Source organism: Pantherophis guttatus, chromosome 2 (genome assembly GCF_059756535.1).
Source record: "Pantherophis guttatus breed Tessera chromosome 2, ASM5975653v1, whole genome shotgun sequence".
NCBI classification, from domain to species: Eukaryota; Metazoa; Chordata; class Lepidosauria; order Squamata; family Colubridae; genus Pantherophis; species Pantherophis guttatus.
In genome coordinates, this window is record NC_142064.1 from 227044021 (window position 1) to 227056644 (window position 12624).

The 12624-nt window shown below is 40.5% G+C and overlaps 1 protein-coding gene across 13 annotated transcripts in view; it reads right to left on the reverse strand.

Annotated features, from left to right (window-relative positions):
* The window catches only part of GRIP2 (glutamate receptor interacting protein 2), a 507637-nt gene that overhangs the window by 3248 nt on the left and 491765 nt on the right, over positions 1 to 12624 (reverse strand). For all 13 annotated transcript variants that reach the window (XR_015731670.1, XR_015731671.1, XM_034431563.3 and 10 more), the window contains 2 exons: positions 11436 to 11672; positions 3117 to 3263 (listed from right to left, as the gene is read on the reverse strand). Coding sequence is in view for 11 of the 13 variants with exons in the window: in XM_034431563.3 (XP_034287454.2) it covers positions 3117 to 3263; positions 11436 to 11672 (384 nt within the window). In the remaining 2 variants the exon portion in view is untranslated. The remainder of the gene's footprint in view (positions 1 to 3116; positions 3264 to 11435; positions 11673 to 12624) is intronic.

Here is a 12624-nt window from a genome sequence, read left to right on the forward strand (position 1 = left end):
TTTACTTTCTCTAGGACAGGCACCATAAAAGGCAATTCTGACATGAACAATGTGGATGGTCACTAATAGTGGTGGTGACACTTTTTCAGTGCTACAGGAACAACCACCACAAACAACTGACAGCAATAACTGAAGCACAAGAGCAAGAAAACTGTACCAACTGCCTCTTTCAATATTTTAGGAGGAATGGCTGAGAAACAAATGTACTACTCATCCTAATAGGCTGGCAATGCCAAAGGCCTTCCCTCTTTCGAATATCTAAGCAGGGTTGGGAAAAGATCCTCTGGCTGCCCTTCATTAAAGTAAAGGTAAAGGTTCCCCTCACACATACGTGCTAGTCATTCCCGACTCTAGGGGGCGGTGCTCATCTCCATTTCAAAGCTGAAGAGCCAGCGCTGTCCGAAGACGTCTCTGTGGTCATGTGGCTGGCATGACTAAACTCCAAAGGTGCATGGAACGCTGTTACCTTCCCACCAAAGGTGGTCCCTATTTTTTCTACTTGCATTTTTTACATGCTTTTGAACTGCTAGATTGGCAGAAGCTGGGACAAGGGATTCGAACTGCTGAACTGCCGACCTTTCGATCGACAAGCTCAGTGTCTTAGCCACTGAGCCACCCCATCCCCTGCCCTTCATTAGGGTGGCCTAATATTTTTGAGGGGGATGCCCTTCTAAAAAATGGCAGGCCTTTCAGGGCTATGGGGTTGCAACTAGTTCTGTTGTGACATCACTGCAAGGAGTGTAGTTAAGAGTTGGATTTTGGGTGGGGGGAGGTGTCTAAAAGTGAACCCCATTCTAAATTCTCTCTAAAAGTGAATTTCAAGAGCAGGCCTGGAAATTTTGTCCCCAGTATGCATGTGCCTCAAGGACAACTATGTGGCCCATGGGTTGCACTCGCCAGCTATTAACACTTCTGCAAATAGAGTAACTCCTGGAAGTTTTCTTATGTTCCATTTTGATTCCTGTGTTTGATTGTAAAGCATAAACAAAAGAGAAAAGAGTCTTGGGAGACTGAAAACCAGACTACCTTCAGCAAGAAGCAGGCATGGGCCTAGATTCAGGGACAACAGTGGAGGAACTATGGATATAAGGATAGGCAGATAAGACGGCAAAATGCATCTAATGAAAGAGGCTATCCCTGTCACTAATATTTCTGAAAGGGAAATAATGGCATTTTTTGTTTCTTACTAAATGTTTCATAATAAAGAGATTTCTAAGGAAAACAAGAGGTTGACAGAACTGGCTTTTAAAGAACTATGTCTCAGACTGAAGATCAATATACTTTCCAATTTAAAATTTAATTCCTGGGTCCTGGATAAAAGATTTCCTATCTTCCCAGTGATTAAATAAATAATAATGGAAGATGTTTTTCCCCTGCAGGTAGAAAAAAGATGTCAGAGAAAGGAGAGAGGCTAACTGGCAGGAAAAAAAAACAATGGCCTCTTTCATCTTGTCTAGCAAAGTTTTGAATCAAGGTAGTCCTCGACATACAACAGTTCATTTAGTGCCCATTCAAAGATACAATAGCTCTGAAAAAAGTGATTTATGACTTTTTTCACACCTACGACCAATGCAGCATCCCCATGGTCACGTGGTCCAAATTCAGATGCTTGGCAACTGGTTCATATTTATGACGGATGCAGCATCCCAGGGTCATGTGATCCCCTTTTGCGACCTTCTGACAAGCAAAGTCAATGGGGAAACCAGATTCATTTAACTACCAGGTTACTAGAACCGTGGTATCTCAGTGGTTATACTGCAGTATTTCAGGCTAACTCTGCAAACTGCCAGCAGTTTGATTCTCACCAGCTCAAGACTTTGACTCAGACTTTCATCCTTCCACGGTCAGTAAAATGAGGACCCAGATTGTTAAGGGCAATATGATGACTCTGTAACCTGCTTAGAGAGGACTGTGAAGCGGTATATAAATCTAAGTGCTATTGCTATTAACTTAACAACTGCAATGATTCACTTAACAACTGTGGCAAGAAAGGTCATAAAATGGGGCAAAACCCACTTACCAATTGTCTCAGCAACATAAATTTTGGGCTCAATTGTGATCGTAAGTTGAGGACTACCAGTAACTAATTTCTGAGATAATCAAGAAGTGTAGAAAAGAAAGCTGGCTACTCCCTTTATGTGCTTTCCCCTTCTTGCTGGTTTAAAAACAAATTCCTCCCTGTGATAAACAACAAGGTGAGGGAAAGTTTTTCTTTGGGGCTAAGGCAGAGGGAAAAAGAAATTAGCTGCAATCATGACCTTGTTTCGCTACTCCCTTCACCAGCTGTTTTTTAATTTCTTCTGTGCCGGAAGGGAAAGCCATCTGTCCTTCCAACCTTCCATCGCCCAGACAAATCAGAGAGATTTGTTGCATATTTAACATGAATTTTGTTTTAATTGGAATGTTTTTATTGCTTACTGCCATTTCCGTTTGCTTTTATGGTTGCTTGTTTATCTAATTGCTTTATTGAAGATTGCTTGTTCTTTCTTTTTGTTTATTGCACTGGGCTCCTTCGGGAGGAACGATGGAGAAGACAATGAGCAAAAAAATAATTAAAAATAACTAAGTGGCTTTTCTCAGCATGATGACGGGGTGGTGCAGAAGGGACAGAATTATGGAGCAAAAGTTTAGCTGAATGCTAGTGCTCTAGAATTGAAGGCCAGCTTTGTCACCAAAGGTGCTTTTTCAGGAGGCAACTGGACAGTCTTGTTTTTTTTTTCTTTTGAAGACGTTTCGCTTCTGATCCAAGAAGCTTCTTCAGCTCTGAAGAAGCTGGAGAAGCTTCTTGGATGAGAAGCGAAACGTCTTCAAAAGAAAAAAACAAGAAAGTCCAGTTGCCTCCTGAACAAGCACCTTTGGGACAACCATGACCTGGATGACTGAGAATCTCTACAGAAGGCCAGATTTAAGAACACAGACATAATTTTAAATGAGTGATACAAATATAGCTGCCTTACTGTGGGTGAAATTAAACAATGTGAAGAAAGAGGGAAGGTAAGCATGTCTCAGGTGGGATATCTCAATAATCACAGGTAGCCAATGACTTTTAGATGAGCATACACATCTAACAACTCTTTTAAGAAACCATTTTTCTTCCCCCATCCCTGATTGATTACCTGGAGGACTCTGTCATAAGGCTTGAGTCCACACTGGTCTGCTGGCCCACCTGGACGGATCATATTCACATAGACACCCTTTTCTAGCAAGCCATCAGAGACACTGAACCCAAAGTCTTCAGTTTCGGGATCCTTGTAAATTGTCATCTATAGGAAAAGGCAATTTTAATTAGGATGATGGTAAAAATGAAGTTGGGTGTACAAGATGTAGATTAGACAAGAGGGAGAGGGACATTATAAAATATTCAACAACTTCGTTGTCCCAAAGGTGCTCTTTCAAAAGGCAACTGGACTTTCTTTTTCTTTGAAGATGTTTTGCTTCTCATCCAAGAAGCTTCTTCAGTTTTCTTCAGGGAAAAAAAAGAGGAAAAACAAAGTCCAGTTGCCTTTTGCAAAAGCACCAATGGGACAACCATAACCTGGATGACTGAAAATCTCCATAGACATTCAACAACATGGGCAACATGAAGTGTCCATAGTACCACTCTAGTTTATTTTTTAGACCCTGAAGACTTGAATTCAAAACCTTACACCATGGGATAATTTACTCTTTCTCAACCTGAACTATTTAATCAGCTTGTTAAAAAAAAAAATAGAGGTGTGAGATGCCTTACCAAGGTTTACTGCTTTCTTTTCCTTGAAGGAAAATCAGACTACGGGTAAATAAGGCCTGTAAACTTCTTGTATTGCAGGAACATTTTTAATTTTTAACTGAATCACCCATAGATTTGTGCCCATGAACCCAGATAACACAACTTTTATCCCGCTCCAGAAATGTGACACTGCTTTATTTAGAACAATCATGAAGCCAATAGAAACCATGTTTCCTAGATGAATAGAAGACACTTATGTGCAGGAACCTCAGTTATCTACATGTCAATAAAAATAATATAGGTATATAAAGGTAATTAAACTCCTGTATTCCCTTAGCTTGAGCATTTCACAACTACTCAGTATTAACCTTGAAAGCTTTGCTGACTAGGCATTCAGCCACCCAACCCCATCTGCTTATTGCAGGTATTTCAAAACTGCATCATGCAGTAACTACACAAGTCAGTCTGAAAGATGCAAAGTCTGTGATTGGCTTTGGGTCATTAAAAGTGGATCATCTTTGACTGTATTATCACTAATTATCCTCCTTTTTCTCTCTCTCTTTTTTTCATATTTTTTTATTATTAACATATATAAAAAAGAAATTAACATACATAACATACATGAATCATAATATGTAATATATAACAATATACACAATACAAACAATCAACAAGTGCTCCCCCACCCCTCGGGATCATTCCTGCTTCCAGAATCTTAAGGCTTCTTCTGGTGGTGGTATCCTTCTTCCTCCAGAAAACACATATTTTAGGAACTGTTTCCAGATTCCATTGAATTCGTTTACTTTCATTATGCCCCTCCTTACTTTAATATTTTTATTTTATTTATTTTATTTTTATTTTATTTCTAATTTATATACCGCCCTTCTCCCTGAGGACTCAGGGTGGTGTACAGCCAGAATTAAGAACATGAAATACAAATATTAAAAAACAATTAATATATATATAAATTTGGCCCCAAAATTAAAAATCACAAACCAATTAAAACATTTAAAAATTTCTTCTTAAGCCAGCCCGGCTTGCTGGAAAAAATGGGTTTTAAGGGCACGACGGAAGGCACTGAGGTCTTGGATTCTGCTTATCTCTGGGGGCAACTGATTCCAGAGGGTAGGTGCCCCCACAAAGAAGGCCCTCTCCCTGGGGGTCACCAGCCTACATTGTTTGGCTGATGGCACCCTGAGGAGGCCCTCTCTGTGGGAGCGCACGCAGCAGGCGGTCTCGAATATAGCTAGGCCCTATGCCATGGAGCGCTTTAAAGGTGATGACCAACACCTTGAAACGCACCCAGAAGACCACCGGAAGCCAGTGCAGCTCGCGCAGGAGCGGTGTTACATGGGAGCACCATGCTGCTCCCGTCATTACCCGTGCTGCTGCGTTCTGGACCAGTTGGAACCTCCGGGTGCTCTTCAAGGGGAGCCCCATGTAGAGAGCGTTGCAGTAGTCAAGGCGAGAGGTGACGAGGGCATGAGTGACTGTGCACAGGGAATCCCGATCAAGACAGGGCTGCAACTGGTGAATCAGGCGAACCTAACAAAAGGTTCCCCTGGTTACAGCCGTCAGATGTTCCTTTAAGGACAGCTGCATATCCAGGAGGACTCCCAGATTGCGAGCCCTCTCTGTGGGAGCCAAAGACTCGCCCCCAATAGTCAGTGATGGAGTCAACTGACTATATCGGGATGCCGGTAGCCACAGCCACTCAGTCTTGGAAGGGTTGAGCTTGAGCCTGTTCCTCCCCATCCAGATCCGCACAGCCTTCAGGCACTGGGACATCACTTCAAGGGCATCGTTGGGGTAGCCTGGGGTGGAGATGTACAGCTGGGTGTCATCAGCGTACTGGTGGTATCTCACCCTGAAGCCACGGATGATCTCGCCCAGTGGCTTCACATAAATGTTGAACAGAAGGGGCGAGAGGACCGATCCCTGCGGCACTCCACAGATGAGAGGCCTCGAGGTCGACCTCTGCCCCCCTGCCAACACAAACTGCGACCGGTTGGAGAGAAAGGAGGAGAACCACCGCAACACAGTGCCTCCCACCCCCAACTCTTCCAGCCGGTGCAGCATGATACCATGGTCGATGGTATCAAAAGCCGTTGAGAGATCTAACAGGACCAGAACAGAGGAGCAACTCCTGTCCCAAGCCCTCCAGAGATCATCAACCAATGCGACCAATGCCGTTTCCGTGCTGTGCCCAGACCTGAAACCAGACTGGAACGGATCTAGATAAGATGTTTCCTCCAGGAATTGTGGAAACTGTCGCGCGACCACACTCTCAACAACCTTCGCCATAAAGCGAAGGTTGGAGACAGGATGATAGTTGGCCAATATTGCCGGATCCAGGGATGGCTTCTTGAGGAGAGGCCTCATCACCGCCTCTTTCAAGGCAGCGGGGAATGACCGCTGCCTTGAAAGAGGCAGTGTTGATAACAGCCTGGAGTTGCAAGTCAATTTATCACTTATGGCAATAACCCCTACTTCCTTATACCATTCTTCCAAACTATAATCACCTTGTGTCTTCCAGTTCCTAGAAATCATTAACCTTGCTACGGTCAACAAATTTATTATCAATTCTTTAGTCTCTTTTTTACATTTTATATCTTCCAATAGTGAGAGTAGCATTACTCTCACTATTGGAAGATATAAAATCGGTTTCCCATACCATCTTTCCTAAATTTCCCCTCTCCTCTTCCTCCAACAATATTTTATAGATTCCACTCATTAAGCCTTTTATCTTCAATGCTGAGGTCTCCAATATGCTCTGGACACCAATCATTTCCTTATCCACTCACCTTTTCACATTCGTTAGAGCCCTTATTTATTTTTGTTAATGGGAGGTTGATATATTTCAAAACAAGGTATTAGTATCATAATTATTCTAAGAATTCCTTTGGTTCCATATGCGTTCAGATTTATTCTTTTAAAAGAAGGAGGGTGTTCACCACAATCCAGTGCATTTCAGTATTTGTGTTGCGTTTTTATCTCAAAAGACAAACTGAGCTGGAAAAAAGTAGAAGATACCCCTGAGGTGGGGGAGAAAGATCAGAGCTGGAGTTAAGAACATCCTCACCAGTTCGTCTTATTTGGTAAATGGCTCCCAACATGACAGCCATATTAATGGTCAAGCTACCTAGGGACAGGCCTTCTGGTGTGTTCCAAATTCCAAAAGTGCTCTTTGTTCCTTAAAAACTGAAAAGTGGACAATCCTTTGGTGTCAAAATTGGTATCATTAGCTATGCCGTGTTCAAGAAAAATGGGGAAGGAACTTTGATAATATACTGTCAAATGATCTTTTTCTGTTCATTGGAATGGCCTGTCCTCTTCATACGATCCCCTTCTTCCTGCCCACAATGTACTCCCAAATGATACATATCAGGAATTTTAACCCAAAAACAATTCATCCTAAAGCTAAAAAGAGAATTTGGCTATGAAAAAGCCAGTAAAGAAGCAATCAGAAATTTAGATACAACCAAAAGAGAGTTATTAGTTATGCAAAGTATTTAGGTAACTCTATGGTGCTCACTGGAGATGAGGAAAGGCTTAGGTGAGATTAAAAAGAAGGCAAGAAAGGAGAAAGATTTCTAATTAGGGAAACAGAATGAGAGAAGGAAGTAAGGTTAAAACATGCTACTGTTTTCAAAACCTGAGTATATGTTGAGTTAGGGTGAATGGTCTTTTGTAACAGGGATGCAGGTTTTTTTGGATTGGAATGCCAGAGTTGGACAAGTTAACGATCAATACTCACTGGGTGAAATCACTTGGGTTTTAGCCAACATACTGCAAATTATCTATGAAAAGAGTGGAAAAAGGTTATTACAGAGCAGGTATTTGATGGCCAGCTGAGGCCATAAAAGTTTCCTTATCTGCCTCTTCTTTCCTTCTAACCCTCTTATTGTCAGTCCTGGAAGCCATCTTTTACTTTGGATCTTCAGGGCTGCCACATTTAATGCTGTGGGAAACTGGGAGGAGGAATTGTATGGAGTTGGAGAGTTATCTAGCCATAACAATATTCTTTTCTCTGAGAGTCAAGGACATTCTGCCCTGCCCCTGGAGTGGTGTGACTGGGAGACATCTCCAGTTGGGACGGTGCATTGATTGGACCATGTGATGGACATGTGGGTGCTGGGGCAGGGACTTGGACTTCTTTTGGGTGGGGAAAACCTGGAAGCTTTCAGATTCAGGTTTTCCCAGATGTGCCAATATGACATCTCTAATAAAATGGAACTTTGAGGAACGTCTGGCCTTGGAGTCTTCTTTCATTGGGGGTGTTACTTGGAACTCTGACACTTATAAGGCACTAAGCTTGGTGGGAGAAATGAAACCATCTTGCTGAACAAGGGACATATATTTTGAAAACTGCCTGGTTGAAGGAACTCTCAGGGCAGAGAATAAAAATATAACTACCTACTATGTAAAGTGCTTTTTTTTTTTTTAAGGAAAAATAAAGTTGTTCAAAAGAGTTATGATTTTATTTTCTCCACAAAGGCATTTAGTACAAAAATGTAGAATTCATATTACTAATTAAAACAGCATATATCTATATTGCAATCAGGAATGCTAATGGGGGCCCTAAATATTACAGCCTTAAAGTTGCTATTTTTCTATTTAGTGAATAGCCGTGTTTCTGTTGAATCAGGTGTATATTCCAAAAGACTTCAACTAAAATTAATTTCAGGAAGGCAGAGGCAAGAATTCCTTTAGAAGTCAGAGGTTTGGATAGCAACAGAAAGAATTCAAGACCTGCTTCCAAGCTATTGGATTAAACATTCAGGTAATAAGCTAGTTAATTTCTTAGAGCTTATCCATATATTAAATTAAAAGCAATTAACAAAAGTCAACATAAATTTGTCAACAGCAAATATTGCTATACCATATATTTTTTTTCTCATCAATTACCTTTCTAAATAGATTGAGGAAGTGATGTAGATGTACTTCTATGTACCAGTTTTTGCAGACAATTTGAAAAAGTAATCCATTACATTTTAAATTAGCAAACTAGCTAAATGTGGGTTAGGTGGACTGGACAGTTGGCTTTTAAGTATACGGAGATTAACTTTTGACACTTGATTCAAAAATTCATTAAGTGTTCCTCATCAAATTGATGTCAAATGAGATTCATTCCTAGGCCTTGTACTATGCAGGGAGGTAAGTGGGTGTGAATATGTATTTTATTTTATTGTATTTAATTTCATTTTTTCTGAATGGATTGTTGAAGAGACAGAGGGGATGCTTAAGGAATGCTTGTTATCAAATTACCAAATGACACCAAATTGGTAGGATAGCTAGTATCTTAGAAGATAGGAAAAAGCACAGGAGCAAACTTGATGCTAGAGAAGAGGCTAAAACTAACAGAATGAAATTAGAGAAAAATGCAGCATTCATTACTCTAAAGAGAAATCAAATGCATAGGTAACAGGATGGAGAATATCTAGCTTGATAACAAGGCATTAATAAAATACTGGAATAATGGTTGATTGAAAATGGAATAAATAGTAGCAGTGTGATGTGGCTGACAAAAAGAGAAATTCAATTTTAAACGTTACAGAAGTTCAATTTTCAAATTGTGAGAATTGCTCCACTTTTTCTTCCTTTAGTCCAATCTCACCTCCAACAATGTCTTCTCCTGGGCCCAGCATTTAAGAAGGATTCAGAGAAACTGATAGTTTATAGAAAGGCAATGAAGATAATCAGAGGGCTAAGAATAACATTCTTTGAAGAAAGAGTGAAGGAATTGGGGAATGTTTATCCAATTAGGAGGAATATGATAGTATTTAAATATTTGAAAGAAGGACACACCAAAATTAAGACTTGGATAATAGATCCAAGCTATAGGAAGATAATATCTAACAGAATATTAGAGGTAAAAGTAGTAACAATGTGATGGTAGAATTAAACACCCAGTGGCCTCCTATTCACTTAATATTTATAAGTGGAGGTTGGTCAGCCTCTTGTTGTGGATGCTTTGAGTTGAGCAAGGAGCTTTGACTCAAAGACCTAACTGGACACTTTTAACTTGATAATCCTAAACAAAATGCCAGGATTAGTCTCCACATTTATTATAAATAAAACCACCCATATTTTATTGAATTTCTTAATTTCTCAATACAATATCATGACTCCTGCTGGGTTATTACCCCTCAGAAAAACAACTGGAGAACTAAAGAGGTCTGTAAAAGTGGTATAAGGCAGATTTCACATCTTGGAAGGCCCACAGAGACAAATTCACTGAAGTAATAAAATAAAAGCAAAGATGGGGGAATTAGGATTGTTTTCTAATAACTGTCCATAATAATAAAATACCACAAATTTGCTTGTTATACAGAGTATGGTTAGTTTTAGTTTTGAGAAGTAAGACAAAAAAGCAAATAAAGGGAATGTTATCCAGTTTAAAACAGGTTGCCTCAGCTTGCTCTCAAATGAACCCTTGATTATGTAAATAGAGTCCTTGCTTTTTAACTAAATGTTGAAGTATTTCCAGTAACCAAAAGTCTTGTGGGAAAGGCTGGCGCCAGAGTAAATATTCCCATGCAAAGGGGTTAATGGTTTACATGTCATTAGATATCTATGATAACCACAGAATTTGTATTTTGAGCCCTCAGTTTTTCAGAATGATAAACACCAGAAAAGGAAAACATCATTGTGGGTCCAGTATAGGAATCCTCCCCCAGTCTCTGGCTGCCAGCAATAAAATGATATTTGGACAGTTATGAAAAACATAGCAGACATTCTCTTATTTCAATCCCTTGCTTTTTCAAAAGGCAACTGGACTTTGTTCTTCTTTTGTTCTTCCTTAAAGATGTCTCGCTTCTCACCCAAGAAGCTTCTTCAGTTCTGACTGAATGGTGGAGAATGGAAGGATTTATATTCCTTGCAGTCTTATGGTCATTAGCACTCTATCTGAGAGAGGAACGGAAGAAGCTTTTTGGATGAGAAGCAAAACATCTTCAAGGAAAAACAAAGGCCTTTTGAAAAAGGACCTTTGGGACAATCATGACCTGGATGATTGAGAACCTCCATAGACATTTAGACATTCTTATACCAGGCATGTGGGGAACTCCATTCTTTTGATACTAGTGGCACATAAAAGCTGCTTCTCTTGTCACTGGAGACTGCCTTATACTTGGTCAGTTTTTATGATTTTACACAGCTTCTCTGGAGATGGAGAGACTAACCTTAACCACTTGAGCTGTTATCTAAGTCTGTGAGAAATGGTATAGGGTCTCCTGCTTGAGTCGGGGGGGGGTTGGACTAGATGACCTATAAGGCCCCTTCCAACTCTGTTAATCTAAGTCAGCATTGTTCTAAGAATTGAGAGGAGAGGCTGAATCCTTACAGGAGGACACTTGATGCTCTGGGTTCAATGGAATGCTCCACTTCCTACTATTTGGTGCTCAAACATAGTGAAGCAGTCAGTGAAGCAACCACTGTATTTTCTTTAACTGTTTTTTTTAAAAAGTAAAATAAAATACTAGAGTCACGAGAGATTATCCCACAGATGCCAAACTCATTATGAAACAGTGGTGGGTTGCCCCTGGTTTACACCGGTTCTATAGAACCAGTAGTAAAACCGGTGGGAGGCTCTGCCCTCCGACTCCTATGGAAGCTTCTGCACATGCGCGTGCGTGACCCCGTTGTGAATCGGTAGTAAAGGTAAGTAGAACCCACCCCTGCTATGAAACCATTATTCAGCATGCACGTATACAAGCACACACACCTTATGCAGCTCAAGAGGAGTCGGAGACATGATTTCTTGAATCTCATCCTTTATTGTCTTTATCTCCAAATTCTTGTCATTCTTAGTAGGGGTCACATTGTTGTTGTCCTGCCCTTCACCTGAGCTCTTGGGGTTGCTTTTCCTTGCTGGGCTCAGTCCTGACTGGTTCAGAGAGTTCCTGGGCAATTTGCCCCCATCAAGGCTCAGATTATGTACACTGCCAGCCATGATGGATGCCTATAGGAGACAAAAACAAACAAAGAAAAACACTAGAATGGGAACAGCCATTGCAAAAAAAAAAAAAAAAAAAAAAGCAGTAAACAGGGCAACCAAAGAATTTCTAAGACTGCCCCAACTCACACAGACAGGCAAGACACCAGAATATAAACTGACAGCAAACAGCACTCCTTACTAGCACTGATGATGTTACCTAGTTAGGGTAATGAAACATCTGCCAAGAAAACAAGCAATCTCAGAGAGCACCAAGGACCCCTCATTTCAACTCTGAGCTACACATATTCTCCTTTATTGGTATTGCAAGAAAAAAGGGAGTCTTCTGAATTCCATGTTGATATGAAAATGAAAACCTTCAGCACTGCAGATGTTAAATTCTGCCTTTCTCCAACAAATACCCAGAGCTCTGCTAAGGTAATCTCACATTTTCCCAACTGTTACACAAACCTAGCATTCTCTCCTTCAAAAGAGAGACAAGAATACACTGGCAAACAAAGATATTCTGAGACATTGTATGTCACAATGATCAATATGCTTCAGATGTGTTTGCTACTGAATGGCAATTTCTGTCTAAGCTTTGTCACATACTGTATCCACAGGCTTCTGTGGCTATGAGAAATGTCCATTGGGACGCACAGCCAGCAGACTATTTGAAGACACACAGCGTTGTTGCAATGTTCCAAGTCATGTTGCCCTGTGTGCAGAGTAGCTGTCCTTGGGTTTAAAAGGAATTTGATTGTTCCAAACAAGTCATGAATCATCTTTCAAGTTGAAAAAGGATAGCAAATCCAGATTTTGCCTGAGCAATGTTATGAAAGGCATGTCAAGCAGCTTGACTACCAACCTTATAAAAGGTTATTCTGAATTTTGGGGAACATAGTCTATATTCTACAACCTATCTGACAGGTTGTTGCTTTCTTTATATCTGTGGCCCTTGATCTGTGGTCTGTGGACC